Raw genomic sequence first — 18,636 nt, forward strand, 5'->3', positions numbered from 1 at the left:
TCTACCACATAAATTTTATTTTACAATAAATGATATTAAAATAAAATTAATAACAGTGAAACTAATAATTAATATAATTAAAATAAAAATATATCAATTGCCAAAATAAATTTAAGTTAGCTTTATTTCAATATTCTTACAACGTTATATTTTTGATTAAATTATTAATAAAATAAATATTATAGTTAATAATTCTTTATACATTTTAAATTATTTTTATAAATCCAATACTTTCACAGGTGATTTTAAAAACCCATGAATACAATTTAAATCGATTGCTTAAATTGTATTATTTTGCAAAACAATTTATAATAAATTAATTTGTTATTATTAAAAGGTGTTAAACATTATAATAAATATCTAAAATATTAAGCTATAAATTCAACGTTTATTTATGTATAAATCAATATTAAATGGAAAATGTAGTAAAAAAAATGGTTTAATTTGTACACATGATGGGATTTGTATTTCGAATATTTTTTTAGACTAAAAGCATTATAATTAGTTATAACAATATAGTTATAACAATATACTATTTTTTTAAATAAACAATTATATAAATATTTTTTAAGAATATATAAGTAAAATAAATATAAGAATTTTTTATACCTTTAAAGGAATGGGAATTAACTTTGAAATGTCATAAACTAAAAATGTATAGAAAGTGTAAAAATGTACAAAAAACGATGTGTTTACAGAAGCTTATGAACGTTTTATACAATGTCAACTAAAATTGAAAATTTATAAATTAGATGCTTCTAAGATTTTTTCTGAACAATGACAAAAAGTTTTAATAATATTAATAATAATATTAATAATATAAATGCCTGCGTTTTGTCTTGAAAATTAGTTGTAAAAAAGAAAATAAGAAATTTTATACAGTAAAATGGCCTTATTTTGTTATTTTAGGTAAATATTTTTTAGAGTGTGTTTAAATAAGCTTTTGCATTAATATTTATTAAGTTTTTAAGTTTAGAAATTTTATTAGTTAATATATGTAAAAAAATTAGTGATATAGTTAATTCGTAATGCCATTTCTTCGTCAAACTTACGAATTAGTATAAAATATGATTGTACACAGAATTAAGGGTCGATTGTTTTAACTTCTTGATAAACTTACTTGTCAGATAAACACGTATCTATCTTTATCTTCTTTTCTAAATAAATACAGATAAGTACCTGTTTTATACAGATATATAAACATAATAATAAAACAATCTATATATTTTTGAATGAAGTTTTAATAATACTTTTAAATGTATCTTTAAGTGGTACATTTGCCATCTCTCTCTTACATTTAATTTTAATAAGTAATTCTTTACAAAATATTGAAAAATTTATGTCATATAATAATTGTACCACCTTTCTTCTTTCCCCGTGCTACTCAACTGTAACGTTGTTGTATTTTCCTTAATGCTTTGATATTTTTGTGTGTTCGACACTTCTCCCCGATTTTGCCGAAGAAAAATGGCAACCAAATCGAGAAAAAGCAAAAAGAAAAAAGACAGAGACTGGGGAAATATCTGCACGAAGGGACAAAGCCGTCGAGTGGCGGACGTGAATTTATTGCATCCAGACGATGCGAAATCGAGAGTGGGTGGCCGACCGGAAGAGGTGAAGGAAGAGGGTTGAGTGGTGAGCGACATAGGGGGCAACATAGGGGGATAGGTGACACGGGTGGGGCGTGGCGTCGCTTATTATACTTTCTTATTATTTATCATCTTTCATAAATATCGACCTCACTCTGGGGATGCTTACCTTCGAGTGAGAGGCGCGGGTAAGGAAGGGAGGAGGCGAGGAATAGAAGTGATTTATAGAGGGCTCGAATTAGTGTCGTCTACCTCGGGGTTTTTCCTCTCTGCTCTGTACTAATCCGGATACGTGCTAATATACCAGGTGTCTCGTCGCGAGTCGCGCGTTCTCCTATTTCAAATGAATCGATCGTGTAGTCATTATATGTAAATTAGATATCTCTAGATTGTTTTATATGTAGAAGTGTTAATAGTGTTATTTTATCCTTTTTATTTTATTTTAAGTATCTCTTGCAACTATGAAAATCGAATTTAAATTTTGGGGGGTTTTTTATGTATACAGTTATACGCATTGCGTATTTCTAAACTTCCAAAATATTCAAATATTTTACGTCAAATAACAGGTTTAATTGACTTTTAAGAGCATTCTTCCACACAACTTTAACATTTTAATAATTGTCGTAAATTATTACGTGCGTTTGAATTATAAATTATAAATTGACTCTTTTTTGCGCAGTTTTAATATTATTTAATTTTAATATTACTAATATTAATTTATAATAGTTTCATAATTAAATTAAATTTTTAAAAGTTATAATAATTTTAACAGTTTTTTATAATTTTGCTAATACTTCTGAGTTGTCAATTTAATTGACTTTTAGGATAACTTGTCAATTTTAGCAAGCGAAAGCGACACTATGGCGATGGAATAATAATTACTTCGCGTGATCTCAGGCTAATCCAACTCGGAATCTACCGACGGCATACTAATTCGTTACTTTTAGATTCGCATGATCTGGGAGTAGCAGACGGATGGATCGAGAATCCATTAGCAACCAATTGAAATTCCGATCCAGTCTACTAAAGAGTAAAGTACTTAAATACTTTTATGCGGGCGACGAACGCCTCTTTTGCTATTATTATTATAATAATTTCGAAAGAGAGAAAGAGAGAGAGGGGGGGGAGGTGAGAGTCCATTAGTGTCAGTGGTTACGAGATTAAAAATTTCTTACATCGAAAGTGTTGCATCGCGAAGGTGTAGAATTTCAGAATTACCAGATAAGATTTCTTGTGGTGAATATTTACGGCAAGAAAAACATTTTCTTTCCACGATTCAGTAAGAATTAAAAGTGCGCGCAAATTAAATTAAATTAAATTAAATTTAAATTTAATTATTTAAAGAAATAATTATTTAAAAAAATAATATCTTTTTTTGAAGAACTGTCGGATAATATTCCATTTGCTATACCAATAATTTCTATTAATCTCATTAAAGTGTGAAAATGAAAACATTAATAGAATAGAAATGAGATAACGCGAAATAAATCCGACGGGAATTATTAAGCAATGAGATATTGCCCTTATATAATAAAAAATTTAATAGAGTGAATAATTAATTAGTAAAAAATCAAAATGTTAGAGAATATGTGCAGCAGATGAAAATAGTCTTCGAATAACAAAATTTATGAAAGGTGAATAAATGTGATTTTTGAAAATGATTTCTTTTTAATAAATTCATGACTTTCTATACAAGTAGAATATAGAATAAATTTCTCGAGTCGATAATTAAAATTGAGGAGATTTTTTTCATATTGACGCACGCCCGAGTGCATTAACAGTTCCTTGCGTAGGAGTTGCGGCGCGGCGGTTCTCGTAAAATCGGAAATTAGGGGAGCTTCGTGCGCCGCAACGGAGGGTTGGGCAAGGGGTGGTAGCGACCAGGTATTTAAATGGATTCAATTTGGATCGGTGCCAGGCAGGCTCGTGCCAACCGTCGAAAGATGCTCGTAAAAGATGAAACTCTCGACTCGTCGTCGGACGAATTAATCGCCGTCTCGGCAAATCGAGTCGCTATTAAAAAAGTCGCGAATGCGAGTTCGATAAACGATCTGACCTAAAACCATCGAGATTCATATCGCATTTAACATTTCTGACACTGTATTTTATTAAATTCGTAATGAGTGAAAAGTAATATATTTTTTTATTGATCTTAATTTCTTATATGACATTTATATGTCTATTTTACTAACAAAGTATTTATCAGTAATTGAGTAAATATATAGGAAAGATTGGGACTAATTGTTGGTAAGTTGATTAATTTGATCTATATTTAAAACAAAAGTAGAGATAACGATAATCGTGTTTGTACAGGTAACAAACATCGCATTGCGGCACAGTTCCATAAATTGTTCAAGAATTATAAAGTATTATCGAAAAATTATAGAAGTAAGTAAAGTTTGTTATATATTTTGTTTACAATTTAAATTACTACACAGTTATCTGAGTATTTGATGTTTACATATAGTAAGAGTGAATCTTATTCTATATATTCTCCCCATTAATTTTTGTTCTGTATCTGTTTTATTAAACATTATAAATTTGTTTCAAAAATAAACTGAGACAATTTCATCTTGGGATTATACATACTCGTGCTAATTAATTCTGATAGAATTTTTTTTTGTTGATAGTAACAAATATTTTTTTTTGTTCTATTAGTAATATATGTAATTTTTGAGTAATTTTAGCGGTTATAAAAAAACAATTATAAAATTAGTGATTTAAAAAAGTCATATTGCAATTCAAAATTATTAAATGAAAGTAAATAGTTTTTTTTTGTAAAATTATATTATGTTTTTTAAATAAAAATATTGAAGAAGATAGTCAACATTAGCATTGGCCTTTTGAAACAGCACTTTTTTATTTTTCGGAAATTAAATATTGTAATGTATTAATAAAAATAAGATCTGCCCATTATCTAATATTTTACATTTATGGATTTTTTTACATGTAAACATCTGTTTTTTATATAAATATCTGTTAAAAACAAAGTTATCAAAAACAAAAATAAAATTTGCATAATTTTCTTTTACAAGTTGCATAATTTAGATAATAAATGTTTGCATTTTGTCCTTAAAAATATAGTCTTTTGTCTTCAACTATTTTTCACTTATTTAAAATAATTCAAAATCATCTTTAGAAGTTCATAAACATTTTTACAAGTTTCTAAAACAAATGTGTGTATTTGAATTTAGAGAAGAATGTGATGTAATATAATTTAATTAATTATCTTTAAAGTTGCAAGAAACTTTTATATGGACAGACATTGATTGGATATCAAATATTTATATTGTAATGACTAAAATATAAAAATTGGTTTTTTCCTTTTTTTTCTTATAAAATACAAAATATTAATTTTAAACAAATTTTATTTAATTGTTAAATAATTGATACGGGATGTCGAGGCTAGTTGATCAATTTTTCGGTTTTGAATTGTTACAAACAAAATTCAAAGATTTAGCGAAAAAGCAAATTTTATATTAAGTCCTGGATATATTGGATTATCTAATATTTTAATAATAAATGAAAATGAATAACTTTTTGATATATAAAGTTAATGTTTTTTTAACTTGTTTCTTAGAAGTCAAGTATAGTTCTAGTAGAGTTGAGATAAATTGATTAAGACTTGTCGAGAGAGAATTAAAAAATAATATATTTCAAGATATACATGGTATTATTAACACATATTTGAATAAAGAAAGGTTACCAAATACTACTTTGTTTTTGAACAGTGATTTCGAATAAAATTTTTTATAAACAAAAACTAAAATTAAAACTTTAAAAACATAAATATAGACTAGAAAATGTTTTGTCTCAGATGGTGTAGTAGTTTTTATAATGTTGTATTATATTTTGTAGTAATTAATGTTTTTGCAACATAATCAAAAATAAATGTCTGAGAAGTTAGGTCTCAAAATTGACATAATAAGCAATAATGACAGAAATTAGACACGAGTCCACAATAAAGGAGTTAATTATGAAATAAATTGATAAACTAAGATAATTTTTTTAATAAAATATATTTCTATGTATTAAAAAATTTTATGTAATAAAATAAAGCATCAGAATTAAATACTTTGAAAAGCAATGTTTGGACTAACAAATAAAAATAAATAATTTATTTTAATAAATATTTCAAACAAAATTGTAATATAAAAAGAACAGACCACACACATTTATGATTTGTTTTCAGTAATAGAGAAATGCACTGGTTTATACCTCACGGCAATTCTCTGCTTCATACACATTATGAAAAAAATAAAAGAGAAAAGTATTTTTAGGAAGCCACAAATATGTAAAATAATCTAATATTATGAATGACATATTGTTTAAATATGTAACTTGCAAAAGAGAATCATGCAAATTTTATTTTCACTTTTGAAGAATTTGTTTTCACCAGATTATGTATAGAAAAACTATGGCCGGTATTCATAGTCGGATCTTATATTGAAGATCATCTTAAGTACTATTTTAAGGTGTCATTAACCAATTACAGAGCCGTCTTAGCATCTTAAGACATTACTTGAGATAATCTTGAAATAAGATTTGACTATGAATACTGGCCTATAAATCTGCAAAATATCTAAGTTTTTATTTCTTTGTTTGTATCAATATTTTGTCAATCAATGTAGTGCTTAATTTCCAAGAAATAAGGTTTTACTTTAGGATGCACAGTATTGGTAACCTAATCTTTTCCTATGCAATTAGAGTTAAAATTACTTTTCAATGTCCATATATATATTTTCATAAATTATGACGTTAAATAAATTTTGTTAATTTTGTTAATTTTACAGAGAATTATATAATTTTTAAGTCTTTCTTTTCAAATAGACATCGATTGTTTTACTAATCCATAATAAACAGACTTGGTTTTTCTGAGATAATAGAGTTAAAAAAATTGTCTTCTATAATAGATCTTTTCAGTCTCTTTTAATATAACTTAACACTCAAAGCTGGAACAGCGTTGGAATTTTTCCTTATCACGGTGCAAAGCCATCTCTCTATGCAATCTCGCCAATATCACCCGGGAAAATTTTCCGTCATAAATATTTCAAACGGCGTCGTTTCGACTCCGGGAAGGCCCTGGCGTCGTTTCGCGGACGGGCGACGACGTCCTTCGACGTGACTTCCGAAATTTCGTCGGAACGATGTATTCTCGGCGTCCGCCATCGGGGGAACGCGGCCACGCGTGACACGTGTCGCGCGCACGTACGCTCGTCAACTGCCGGATAAAACCATTTGTCAAATTCAGTTCCTGCCGAACGAGGGAGGCTTTCCCTCGAATTTCTTTGACGGCCCGCAAAAGGAATAGGCAACTTGCCTGGACCGGAAGTGGCGTTCGACGATGGGAAATGATAGAGAGCAAAGGGCTGTATAGCGCTTTTTGGACTTAAATCAAATAATCTAAATAAAATGATCTTCTCAAAAATATCATAATTACACATCTTTATTCTTATTGTCAACATTTTTATTATCATTTACGTAACACTTTATCCAAAGAACGTCCTGGAAATGTTTTTATTATTATTAGGTTGATGTGTATGAAATTTCGAATATATTTGCTGATTAAAAATATTGATGTTTCGGCCATATTAGTTTTATAACATAATTTTATATGCATTTTAATCTATGCTTATTGTGCATAATTACATTATGCTTATAAAGCTTTTTTTAAAGTTTTTTTAAAGCTATTTTGCTTTTATTTCAAAATATATGTGTAAGTTCTACCAAAATTTATATAATTTTCTTACATGAAATGTTTTCCTATTAACAATTTTTTCTTTAAAAGCTGTGTTAATATTGCGACTATAACAGCATTGTTACTAAATTTGAATTTAATAAAGAGTGAATAATTCTTGATATTGAAACAGTTCAAAAAACCCAAAAACAAATGACAGGACGGTTCGATTAAAGATGCGCAAAACTACCAGTATATTACGACTGAATGTCACAATTTCTTTTTAATATGTTGGTTACCTTTAGTTGTCATCAACGAAATTACAGAATTTTTTAGAGAGTGATGGAGCATTTCATGCACCGTGGTGTAAGTTGAGTTCAAGATCATTTGCATCTTTCACTGTAGTTAGAAAATCAGGTGACAATTAGAAAGTTGCAAAGGTCAAAAATACAAGCCCGATAATATCAAATAGAGAGTAGTAATAATCCGTCGTCATTGCAATTTCAAGTTAGAAAGCTGTAGTAGAATAAACGAGTGTTAAATATAAAAAATAAAATCATTGAAATCACCATTTTGAATTAATGGGAAAATTATTTATAGGTACATTATAAAATAATAATAGAATGATGAATTAATAAAAATTCCACAATAATTACGCTAAGACGATACGTATGATGCAGCAGTTGAAATAAAATAATCGACTGAACTGTGTGTAGTTACGGGTGTGATTACGCTTTTACCTTTTCTAAACCTTCTGTGCTAACGTGCGGCCGGTATAAAATTTTAATTAAAAATCGCTTTGAACCCGAATCATATGCATTTTCAGTTTTCAAGCGCGCAATATAATATTTGATTATTATCAATAAGTCTATTACTTTTTGTTTAAAAAATTGTTTTTGATATTAAAGGTAATAAGCTAGATTAGTTTGATGTCATATCATCGGCAAATATGTCATTTTGACGAACAAATGGCGACAAATAATTTACTACCTGAAAAGCTTTTTTGTTATTAAACTGCGTAATTTTGCTTACAATTTTATGTATGAGCTTAAATCTTCTCACTTATTCATGTAATGCTTTGAAACCTGATAAGTCTTCTTGTTATTCTTGTAAAATCTATCCTGTAATATCATGTATAATTGTTTCTTTCTCAAGTGCTTTATTAAATTTATTCAATGTATATGAAAATATTTAATGGATAAAAATGAATAAAAATGGATAAAACTGAAGACAGGACTATTTTCTAGAAAAAAATCTACCCCTTTGTGGGTTTCACGTTTTAATCTGCACATTTTACCATACATATGGAATGGAAAAAAAAGAAAAATACATATTTCTTATAAAAGAATTAAGATAGCAATTTTTTGAGGCTTATTTTAAAGGTCAACATAAATGTTATATGAAAACAATAGCTATATAATTTTAAAATGACGGGGAAATATATTAAATTTTATCATATTTATACATATATGTATAAGTTAGTTGTACACAGATTTCTGAAAACGCTATAACAAATCTATAATAAAAATTTCAAATTTAAAATAGCAGATGAAAAATAGTAAACTGCTAAAATAGTAAATTGCTAAAAAAATTTTATATTCTGATCTATTATATTAGATTCACAATTTTAATTTTTAAACAGATTCATAATTATCGATTTTAAAGCTTTTAGTAAAACATGAGAATTATGCTAATTATTTTTATAGGAAGAAAGTCAGGTACATAATGAAAACAAAATTCATTTTTTACGTTTATTTTTTGTGGGCGGGTTACATTACAACCTGTTTCTTTTCGACTTATTGCAATGTCGTCACACATACACATTATTATCGATAACCTCTTATTAATAATTATTTTACAATTCTGAGTATAGAATCGAATAAACAATATATATTGACAAATGTAACTATTAAATTATTTTCAATAAAAAATGTTGATTATTTTCAGCACACATAAAGAGAGTTATAATACATAACGTCAAAGAGGGAGGGCGAAGAGTAATATTATTTTCTTTTCTTGGTCGAGACAGTAATACTAATATTTTTAGTGAGTGAAAGTCTGACATTTTATATGCACTAATATAATACAAGCGTTCTTAGGTCAATCTATAAATGTTTTTAGGACGAAATCTGTACTTTATCTGTACTATGGATAACAACGAGTAAAATACATTTTGTCGATATCATATATTTGTTTCTATATCGTTTTGAACATGGAATCTCCGCTTCAAAGCCATTTTGATTTTTCCCTGGTTGACTGAGCGAGGCGGAAAACAACGCAGCGTCGCCCGCCGGCGATTTTTGCAATTAATAAGTTTGGGGTGTCGCACAAACGTGTTTTCGGTCGTCGCTCGTTTTTGGCGCAAATCAAACGCCGTTATCAGAGAAAAATGTGTCACGTGCTATCTCAATATTTCCTCGACTAGAACTGTTAGACTAATGCAAATATTGCTTCGGGGAGAATTGTGGAAACACCCTCATATAGTTTTCTTGCGGAAAACCCACTTTTTGGGGTTTAATTTATGTTAATTCGTGGGGATTAAAGTACGTGTAACGCGCGTTTTACTTTACTAATCTCTTTACTTTCTGCAATATAAAATATAACAAGTAGTTTCAGTAGGATTCATCATAAGAGGGAAACGAAAAAAGAAACGGACTACATTTATTTCCTTTAAAATCTTTTCATAATAATATTACGGTTTTATACTGCCCATTTAAAATATATTATAAATTATTCTCTTTACTTGAAATGTTAATTTGTTACACTTATTTATTTTCTCACAAATGTAGCCACAATATTTATCGCACATCAATTTAGTTAACTGTTTTTGTTTAATTTACATAACGCATAGAAAATAATAAAAAAACTCCGTGAAAACAATATATATATACATAAAACAACAAATTTTTAAGTAATTGTGTGCGTTACAAATTTAGTTATTACAATATTAAACATAAATCTGTTCACGATAAGCAAATTGCATAGTAACAATAAAGAATGTATTAATTTATAAAATCGAAAAAGTTCTTTTTGATGAATACAACAATTCTTTATACAATTCCAGCATCAAATTATATTAATAGCAAGAAGTTTACGAAATTTGCGTTTGTTCTTCTAGTATTTTAATTTTGTTGTTACTATGCAAGAGAGAAATGATGACACGATGGTCACGATGAGCGGTCGAGCGAATATTTATATCAAGTTGCCACCGGAGGTTACTGCATCTCGCGATGCATCACGAGAATTGAGACACGAACTATCGAGAGAGAAACTCGCGGTTTTCGAGCTACAGAAAAGAAGAGAGAGAAAAAGAGATGAAAATAGTTGGTTGTGGAGTGACTGCAGAATTTTCATTCTGCAATGCGTCTATCAAAAGTCAAAAAAGTGCATGATTGACAGAAATGTTTGCACGTCATAAAATTGAATTTGTTGTTTTCTGAGTGGCTGTTAAAAACAAAAAGAAAAAAATGACAAAGAGATGTGGATAAAGATGTATTTTTATTTTCATACACTTATAATAGGTTTTTTATTTAGTTTTATTTTTTGCAAGAAAGATTTTATAAAAAGTCCTATATTATGAAGCAAAATAAAATAAATAATTTTTATTCTGATTTATCAACTTATTAATTGCAAAAAAAGATTTTAATATTTTTTGAGCAAAACTTTCTTTTTACATATAAACTTTACTTTAGCCAGGACTAGCGCTACGTATTCGACTGCGATAGATTGAATTTAAAGAATTAAAAGAGACGGAGAACTGAAAGATACGAATAAATTCAGACGTATTTATATGGATGTACATTTATGTTTATTAAGATTGTCTCGTAATTTTAAGTTTACGTTCGCGGTTTTCATTGCAGATGTCCTGACAGTGGGCCCCGGGCCACCAGGATGCCGACAGACGACGACTATGGCCGAAAAGATCGTCTCCTGTTGCACCAGCACCCGATCGCGCAGTACGGATCCTCGTCATCCCCGCTTTCCGGATCGAGCACGCCGAATTCTAGTGGCGTGGGGACCCAGATTGGTTCCAGCAATCCCAACGATTGCTTTAAGCAGCAAACACAGCAGCAACAATCGTCTGACTTGCGTTCGGTCACGAGTACCGCAAGCCAATCGGGTCAAGAGCGTCACCAGTCGGACCAACAGACTCAAAGCTGCGAGCATGTCGGGGCCCGAATGGTCGATCGGCACGAGAAGTCCGCGGAGAAGCCTACGATCGACTTCTCCAAGTGCGGAGAGGGTCGTCCATCGAGTTGTGAACGTTTTGGGCATTATCAGACCCAAAGCGGCGAGCATGTGGGGGGCCGGATGGGGGGTGAGCGGCATGAGAAAGTCGTGGACAAATCTTGTATCGATAACTCGAAGTGTGGAGAGGATCGTCAAACGAGTTGCGAGCGTTTCGGACATTATCAGGCCCAAAGCGGTGAACATGTGGGAAGTCGGATGGGAGGCGAGCGATACGAGAAATCATCCGACAAGTCGTCGGTCGATTTCACCAAATGCACTGCTGACGGTCGACAATCGAGTTGCGAACGTTTCGGGCATTATCAGACTTCGACATTCGGTCACTCCTCGTTGCAGGGACATTACGGCGGTACGCATGCCGGCACTGACCGCTTCGCGCGATTCAACGATCTCAGTGCGTTGCACGGCGAGCAGCGGATCCCGAATGATCGTTACTCGGTCTGCAATCCAGAACTACGCTTCGATACGACGAGCACGAGCGGATCCGGTGAGTACGCAAACGCGAATGCGCTCGTGGGCTCTTTTGTCTCGGAGACGTTTCCATCACCGCCATCGCCGGCACCGGCGAACGATCGTTTCGTCCCACCACCGCCATTATCGCCCAGTCCAAGCGAGAAGTACGCCTCGAGCCAAAGCCTGGCTGGTTACCCTTCTGCTGATCGCATTTTGCCCCCCAATTCTCCGGGGCCCAAGTACGGCGCCGACAGTGCCGCTACAGCATCATCGATGCCCGCCAAAGAACGCTTTGCCTCCGCCGAACGACTGCTGGCCAATCAGCAGTCAGCCACAGGCGACGCTAAGGATCAACAACGCTACACTGGACCTGATCGCCTGCTCTCGGGATCCTCTCCGGTCTTGGGCGGACTTCAGGCTGGACTCCAGGCCAGTGCGGTTTATGCCAAAGATACTCGTTACGCAACCATTTCCGCGGACAGGATATTATCTTCCTCGCCGATACACGCTCCGGTGCCCGAAAGATTCGTTGGCAAGTCGGAAAGGTACTTGGGCGAATCACCCATTCACGATAGGTATCCTCGACAGGATCCACCAACGACAGCACATCATGAGCGATATTCGGCGTTGGCGGCGGCCACCGAGAGGTGAGTTCAATCCAAATTAAGTAGATTTTGAATAATAAGGTAGCTCGAAGTGAATTGGATCATAAGGTAAATCGGATCAAGATAAGGCTTAATTGATTGATATGGTTTTTAGGTGTAGGGAAAGAGGGGCGAATTAACTCGTAGACAGAATAAAACTTTCAACTAGAATGTAACAAATATAATCTTAATCCTTATTGTGATCCGATTCGTCTGTATAATCTACCTCTAATCTAATACCCAGATTTGTTAGAATAGTTTTGTTCTTAGATATTGGATATTTGGTAAAGTAGACATACTTCATCGAAGAATTGTTGCATTTGTTATATAAAGTACCTGTACCCCCAATATGACCATGTACACAATTTGGCTCACTCCCCCCCATTTTCAAATAGTTACACAATGAATTTCACGAACAACGGTAATATATCATTCAGGAAGTCGATATGATGTATGTTAGTGTGTATGTTAGTTAACTGCTCAATATACTTCTTTCTATGGCTTGTAAGCACACTTTCTTCAAATTGTGTTCTTCTGAATTTAAAATTTTAGAGGTAAGTTTTTGCTTTTTGTAACTATCATGTAACAATTACAAATATCCCCAATTCATATTATTGTAGCTCTTTATTTATGCTTTTCAACACTATTTATTTTAGGTTTTTATTAAAATATCTTGTTTATAATTAAAGAAAGAAAGTTCTTTGTATTATGAAACCATTATGGCCAGAGACACTACTAAAGACTACTAAAGACACAATATATCTTATTAATATACAAGAAAATTAAAATTCTGTTTCTTTATTTAATATTTAATTTTTTATTAGTATTTCTTATTTTTCTCTAGTTAGTTGAAGCTTTTTGACAAGTAAAAGTTAACGTTCTTTATAGTAAATAAACAGAGTTTTATTATTGAATGAATAGCTGTATGTATAGTTTTTTCTATAAGTATGTTAATAAATGCTTAATTAAACATGTTGATTTTGTTATTTCGCATTTTTTCAAAAATATTACGAAAAAGAAAAAAATACATAGTTAGACCACATTGGGTATATATGTAATCAACATGGCCCAAGTGCTATTTTTTTTAAATCTTTATTTATATAAATAATTGAAAATATTTAATATATTTTTTTAGTTTTATAAATGTTTCCTATTTTAAATCTGACTTTTATTTTTGAGTTTTGAATTCATAAAAAAATTAGAAAAATCTCCAAAGCTTAGGGGGGAGGGACATATTGGGTACAGGTATCTTAATTTACAACTTTATGAGTTATAAACCGTGCTTTATTTCTATATTTATACTGCATTTATTTGACTTCTTCTATTTGAAATATTTGTAGGTTCCTCTCGAATTCGCCTAATCCTGAGAGCGCGCATCAGCGCTATTCATCATCGTCAGACCGTTCGTCACTTCAAACTTCCTCCAGCAGTAACGAACAAAATCGACGTCTCTACACCGACAGAGGAGTCGAGACGGTTTGTCAAAAGTATACCGATCGGTCTATCGGCTCTCCAGCATCCGCCGACTTTGGCCGATACTCTGGTTTCTCGGAAGTCGGCAGTCAGACACGATACGTGTCCAGCAACGATCGTTTTAACGACCTGGCTCTACAGCGCTGCAATCAATCGCGATCGATTGACAGGTTTTCCAGTGATCGATATCTGGCTGGATCGTCACCCGCACACGACAGCAGACTATCTAGTGCCGAGACGTCGCGCTACATTGTCTCTTCCACGGAACGTTTGCTGGCGCCGACGTCCTCTTCGTCATCCTCTTCGTCAGAGACAAGTAAGTGCACATCTAGCTTTTCCTAAATAAAGAGTTAAAAAACTGATATCAATTTTATCCTTCATTGCATTCTTAGTTTCATAGATCATTTCTGTTTGGTCACTTTAAATACTAAGCGCTTCACTTATATTTTTATGTTCTAAAATTCACTTTGCGAGATCTTGGGATACAATAAATATTTATTATATACATTAATATATATATTAAGAATTTTTGAAATAGATATTATAGAAGCATTAAAATTCTTACAGTTGCAAGATTTTTGATCCAAATATTTGCTGAGTAGTCTTTTAAAAAAATAATAAATACATAAATAAAAGAAATTGAAATCGTATCCGGTCACACATGCATCTATATAACTTCTACGCATTGTGAGTTTGAAACTCACTGAAATTGAAATAGTTTTATGTCTTTTTCCATATTTCGGAAACTTTTGTTTTTACAATTAAAAAATTGCAATCACAATATCATTTCTTCTTTCAAAATTTAGGCTCCAGGTATCACTCACCCTACACAACGACCACTGGCACCCAATCATCGGCCTCTAACGAGCGCTTCACATCAATCTCACCAACATCCGAAGCGTCATCAAACGTTCACCGCGGCGCTACTAGTAGTGGCTATCAAAACACGAAGAGCACCGACAAATATCTCGTCTCGAAATCAGTTCAAAGCAGCTACGATCGCTATTCGGTCGGTAGTCAGAACGATCATCAGTTCGGCCAAGACCGGTATTTTACCACCGGCAGCAGCGGCGACCGATTTCAGACTACTTCCGGAGCTGATCGCTTTCATACTCCTGCTGATCGCTATTCGCCGGCGCGTAACGCCGCCGATAAGTATCTATCCCTGCCGAAGCCTAAGGATAGATACACTGGTCGCATAACACCTATCTCTTGCGCCAATACTGTCGCGACGTCCTCCACCGATCGCACTTACTGTTCGTCCAATGTGAGTTACGTGCCTCCAACTGCGCATACCCCAGTTGAACGATATGTGCCCCAGCCTCCTCCAGAAGTGCTCTACCCGGACAGGTAAAAATCAACACGATAAAAGATTATTATATATTTTGTAATACATATCGATTTTGAAAAAATTGATTTCAATACATCTTCTCTGTGCTTTTTTTTTAAATTTATTGACGTAGTGATCTTATATATGTATAAGATTCCACAAAAACTCGATAAATAAGTATTAGGTAATTAAGCATATAAAATTTAAAAAACTTTTAGAAACGTTTTTTTTTTAATTTTAATAACATTTTATTGGTTACTTTCAATTGTAGTAATAAAATATTATTTGGTTTATTTACAAAAATTTAAAAATAAATGAAGTTACATAAAAGTATAATAATTTTGTGATATAAATGTTAAAAAATATTAATAAATGATAATTATTTTTGTAAAGTGTAATTGAACGAATGTAAAATCGAAATTTATGTCAGTTTATTTCTGACACAAATGGTTTTCTTCTATTAATACTTTGAAGATGCCATCCCCTTTTATTTTATAAATTGTTTGCTTGATTTTCATGAAATTTGGTTTAGTGGATTAATTTGATTGATAGTGGTTTATTCGCATCTAAGTGAAAAAATTTATAATCAAAATAGTGGCTCCTACAATATGAGAGACAAAATTTCTCAAAAATCAATTAGATTATCATAAAAGTCGGTTTAAGATTATTTTTAACATTGCTACGTAACTTCAAACTTTTAGTTTCGCTTTATTTGAAACTTATCAGTGTTATGCAAACAATTAACTACTGATCGGTACAAAACATATTTACAAATATGTTACTTATTCCATAATTTATACTGTTAATGGTGTTTACATAACAACATGTAGTAATTGAATTTTTGAGTGTTAAAAACATAACGCTAACTGAAATTCATCACCGTTTAAAGACTGTGCATAATAAGAATCAAAATTGAAGTTATGCTCTCTCTCTGCTACTATTGGAATATTTTTATACCGATTTGACGAATTTATTAAATTCTATCAGATCCAAAGTTTTATGATTTATTTATGCTTATGTCCAGATATATAACTTGAAATATTTAAGAAAATATGATTTCTTGAGAAACTTTAACGTTTCTGCATCGCTTAAAAACTGGTTAGTTTTAAGCTATCTTTGGACATATTTGTTAAAACTATAAATGACACCAAGAATCGGTTTGTGAAGTTATGATACGGATTTAAAATACTTTTTGTATATTTAATATATGATTAGTTAAATACAAAGATTAATATTCTTTAAAATTTTTACATTTTTACATTTAAATTCAATTAATTTTTATTACATTTAAATTTGGTCTCAATAATAACAGTCTCAAGAATCTTCTAAAACTAAGTTTTATGATAATCAGATTATTTTTTTAAAATTTAGTCATGTTGGATTTGTCATATTGGATTCGCTGTTTTGAAGCCAAAGTCGAATTCGATGAAATCCTTAGAGAACAAGGTCTTCTATAACTTTATCGGAAAGTTTTCATTTTAAAATGATAAAGAACTTTTGACTCTCATCCAAAGCTCTTGTGATTTATAATACATGTAGACTTTGAAAGCTTGATTTTTATGATTATTCAGGTACGTGGACAGATACGTGCCGCCCGCGGCGCACACGCCAACCGATCGATATGTGCCCGCGAGCGATCCAGGCGATCCATATATGCGTCGCGACCTTGGCTTTCATCACCATTATCGGCTACCGCCGCCCGCCGGTTACCCGTATCAGTCGCATTTTCGATTCCGCGGGTTCGCATACGCAACGTCCGGTCGGATGGGTGGGAGCCCCGGGTCCAGCAGTTCTAGCAGTACGACGTCCAACCAGCGCGAGACGTTCGCCACGTCGCCGCTGTTGAGGCCCAAAGTGCGTGCTTCCACGGTGGAATTTGGCGCAGCTAGCGGCAGCGCCAGCACGGTCGGCGCCACGACGACTACGACGTCTGCTGGCGTCAGTCGTCACGTGTGTGCGAATAATCCAGCCGCCTGTTGCGGAGACGTCTCCGCCAACGGCAGAGCCTGCTGCCAGATGAGGAGGTCCTTGCCTCCTGGAACACTACCGGCGATACCCACGCAGACTTCTTCATGGTGAGTACTCTGCGCAAGCGCCGTTAAATTAAGAGACAGTTTTGTTTTTGATGGGAAATTCGAGATTCGAGGAAAAAGTTTCAAATCGCTGAATCCAAATGTGTTTTATGAAAAGTATAGGATTACGTAAAAAGCTTTGAAAATGTAGCTCTGTATTTATTAAAATGAAAGGATAATACTTCACTTTTGTGCTAATTTGTTTTTAATAAAAATATTTTTATTTTAATAATAAAACATAGGACATATGTAATAATATTAGGCAGTTTCCGTATACTTAAGTATTTATATCAATACAGCATACTTTATCAAAAGAATGAGATCCTGGGGAGTATCCTTAGGACGTATGAACGTTCTTAGGACGTCCTGTAAACATTTTTGGAGATCTATGCTGTCGATTCTTATATTTAAGATCGTCTTAAGTACTTAAGGTATTATAACCAATCGCATAGTCGCATAAATATCTTAAGATATTATTTAAGACGATTTTGATATAAAAACAGCTATGAATAACAGAAAAAGTTATGAATACTAGTCTCTTACAGAAAGCAAAATATTTGTCTTGTGATAGAAAGTTCAAAATTTTACTTCCAATGATAACCGCGTTGTTAAAAAGACGTTGTAATTTTCGAAACATACGAATCTTAATCTTTTTTTATTCCTCAAAAACACACGAGATATACATTTCTCACTACTGATTAGCCACAAATTTTGATATAAATCGCTCGTCGGCATAATCGTCGCAAAAAAGAGAAATATTGATTGCGGCGAGTTTAAGAACAAGCGAAAGCTATAGCGTGTGTTGAGAGCTTGCGCGTGTAACCTGAGGATTAGAGGCGAGGAGTGGAGTGTCAGGGGGGAAGGACTAGGTAAAATGGGATAGCTTCCGCAATGCACATGCTTGAGTAATAATGCGCCTGTATAATAAAGCTTACGAATTAGAATGGAAGAGCCTCCTAATTGAGGGATAAATGTTATTTATGGGGCCGATGGCAAACCCAAGAGATTTTGGTTTAACACAGCGCTTTCTTCACCCCTCATTGTGCATTCGGATTTAACTAAAAACGGTTCTAATTTCTCTTTCTCCTCCTTTCCTCTTCTTATGAAATGATATCATCGAGGACATTTTTCTAAACAGTGGAATAGTAGA

General features: G+C 32.4%; 1 protein-coding gene across 4 annotated transcripts in view; it reads left to right on the forward strand.

Moving 5' to 3' along the window:
* LOC105839511 (inactive rhomboid protein 1) overlaps positions 1 to 18,636 on the forward strand; it is a 137,640-nt gene that overhangs the window by 47,649 nt on the left and 71,355 nt on the right. For all 4 annotated transcript variants that reach the window (XM_028192805.2, XM_028192803.2, XM_028192804.2 and 1 more), the window contains exons 3-6: positions 11,127 to 12,614; positions 13,952 to 14,400; positions 14,891 to 15,434; positions 16,986 to 17,489. In XM_028192805.2, coding sequence (XP_028048606.1) covers positions 11,158 to 12,614; positions 13,952 to 14,400; positions 14,891 to 15,434; positions 16,986 to 17,489 — 2,954 coding nt within the window. In that variant the 5' untranslated portion in view covers positions 11,127 to 11,157. The remainder of the gene's footprint in view (positions 1 to 11,126; positions 12,615 to 13,951; positions 14,401 to 14,890; positions 15,435 to 16,985; positions 17,490 to 18,636) is intronic.

The sequence above is a fragment of the Monomorium pharaonis genome, chromosome 5 (genome assembly GCF_013373865.1).
Source record: "Monomorium pharaonis isolate MP-MQ-018 chromosome 5, ASM1337386v2, whole genome shotgun sequence".
NCBI lineage: Eukaryota > Metazoa > Arthropoda > Insecta > Hymenoptera > Formicidae > Monomorium > Monomorium pharaonis.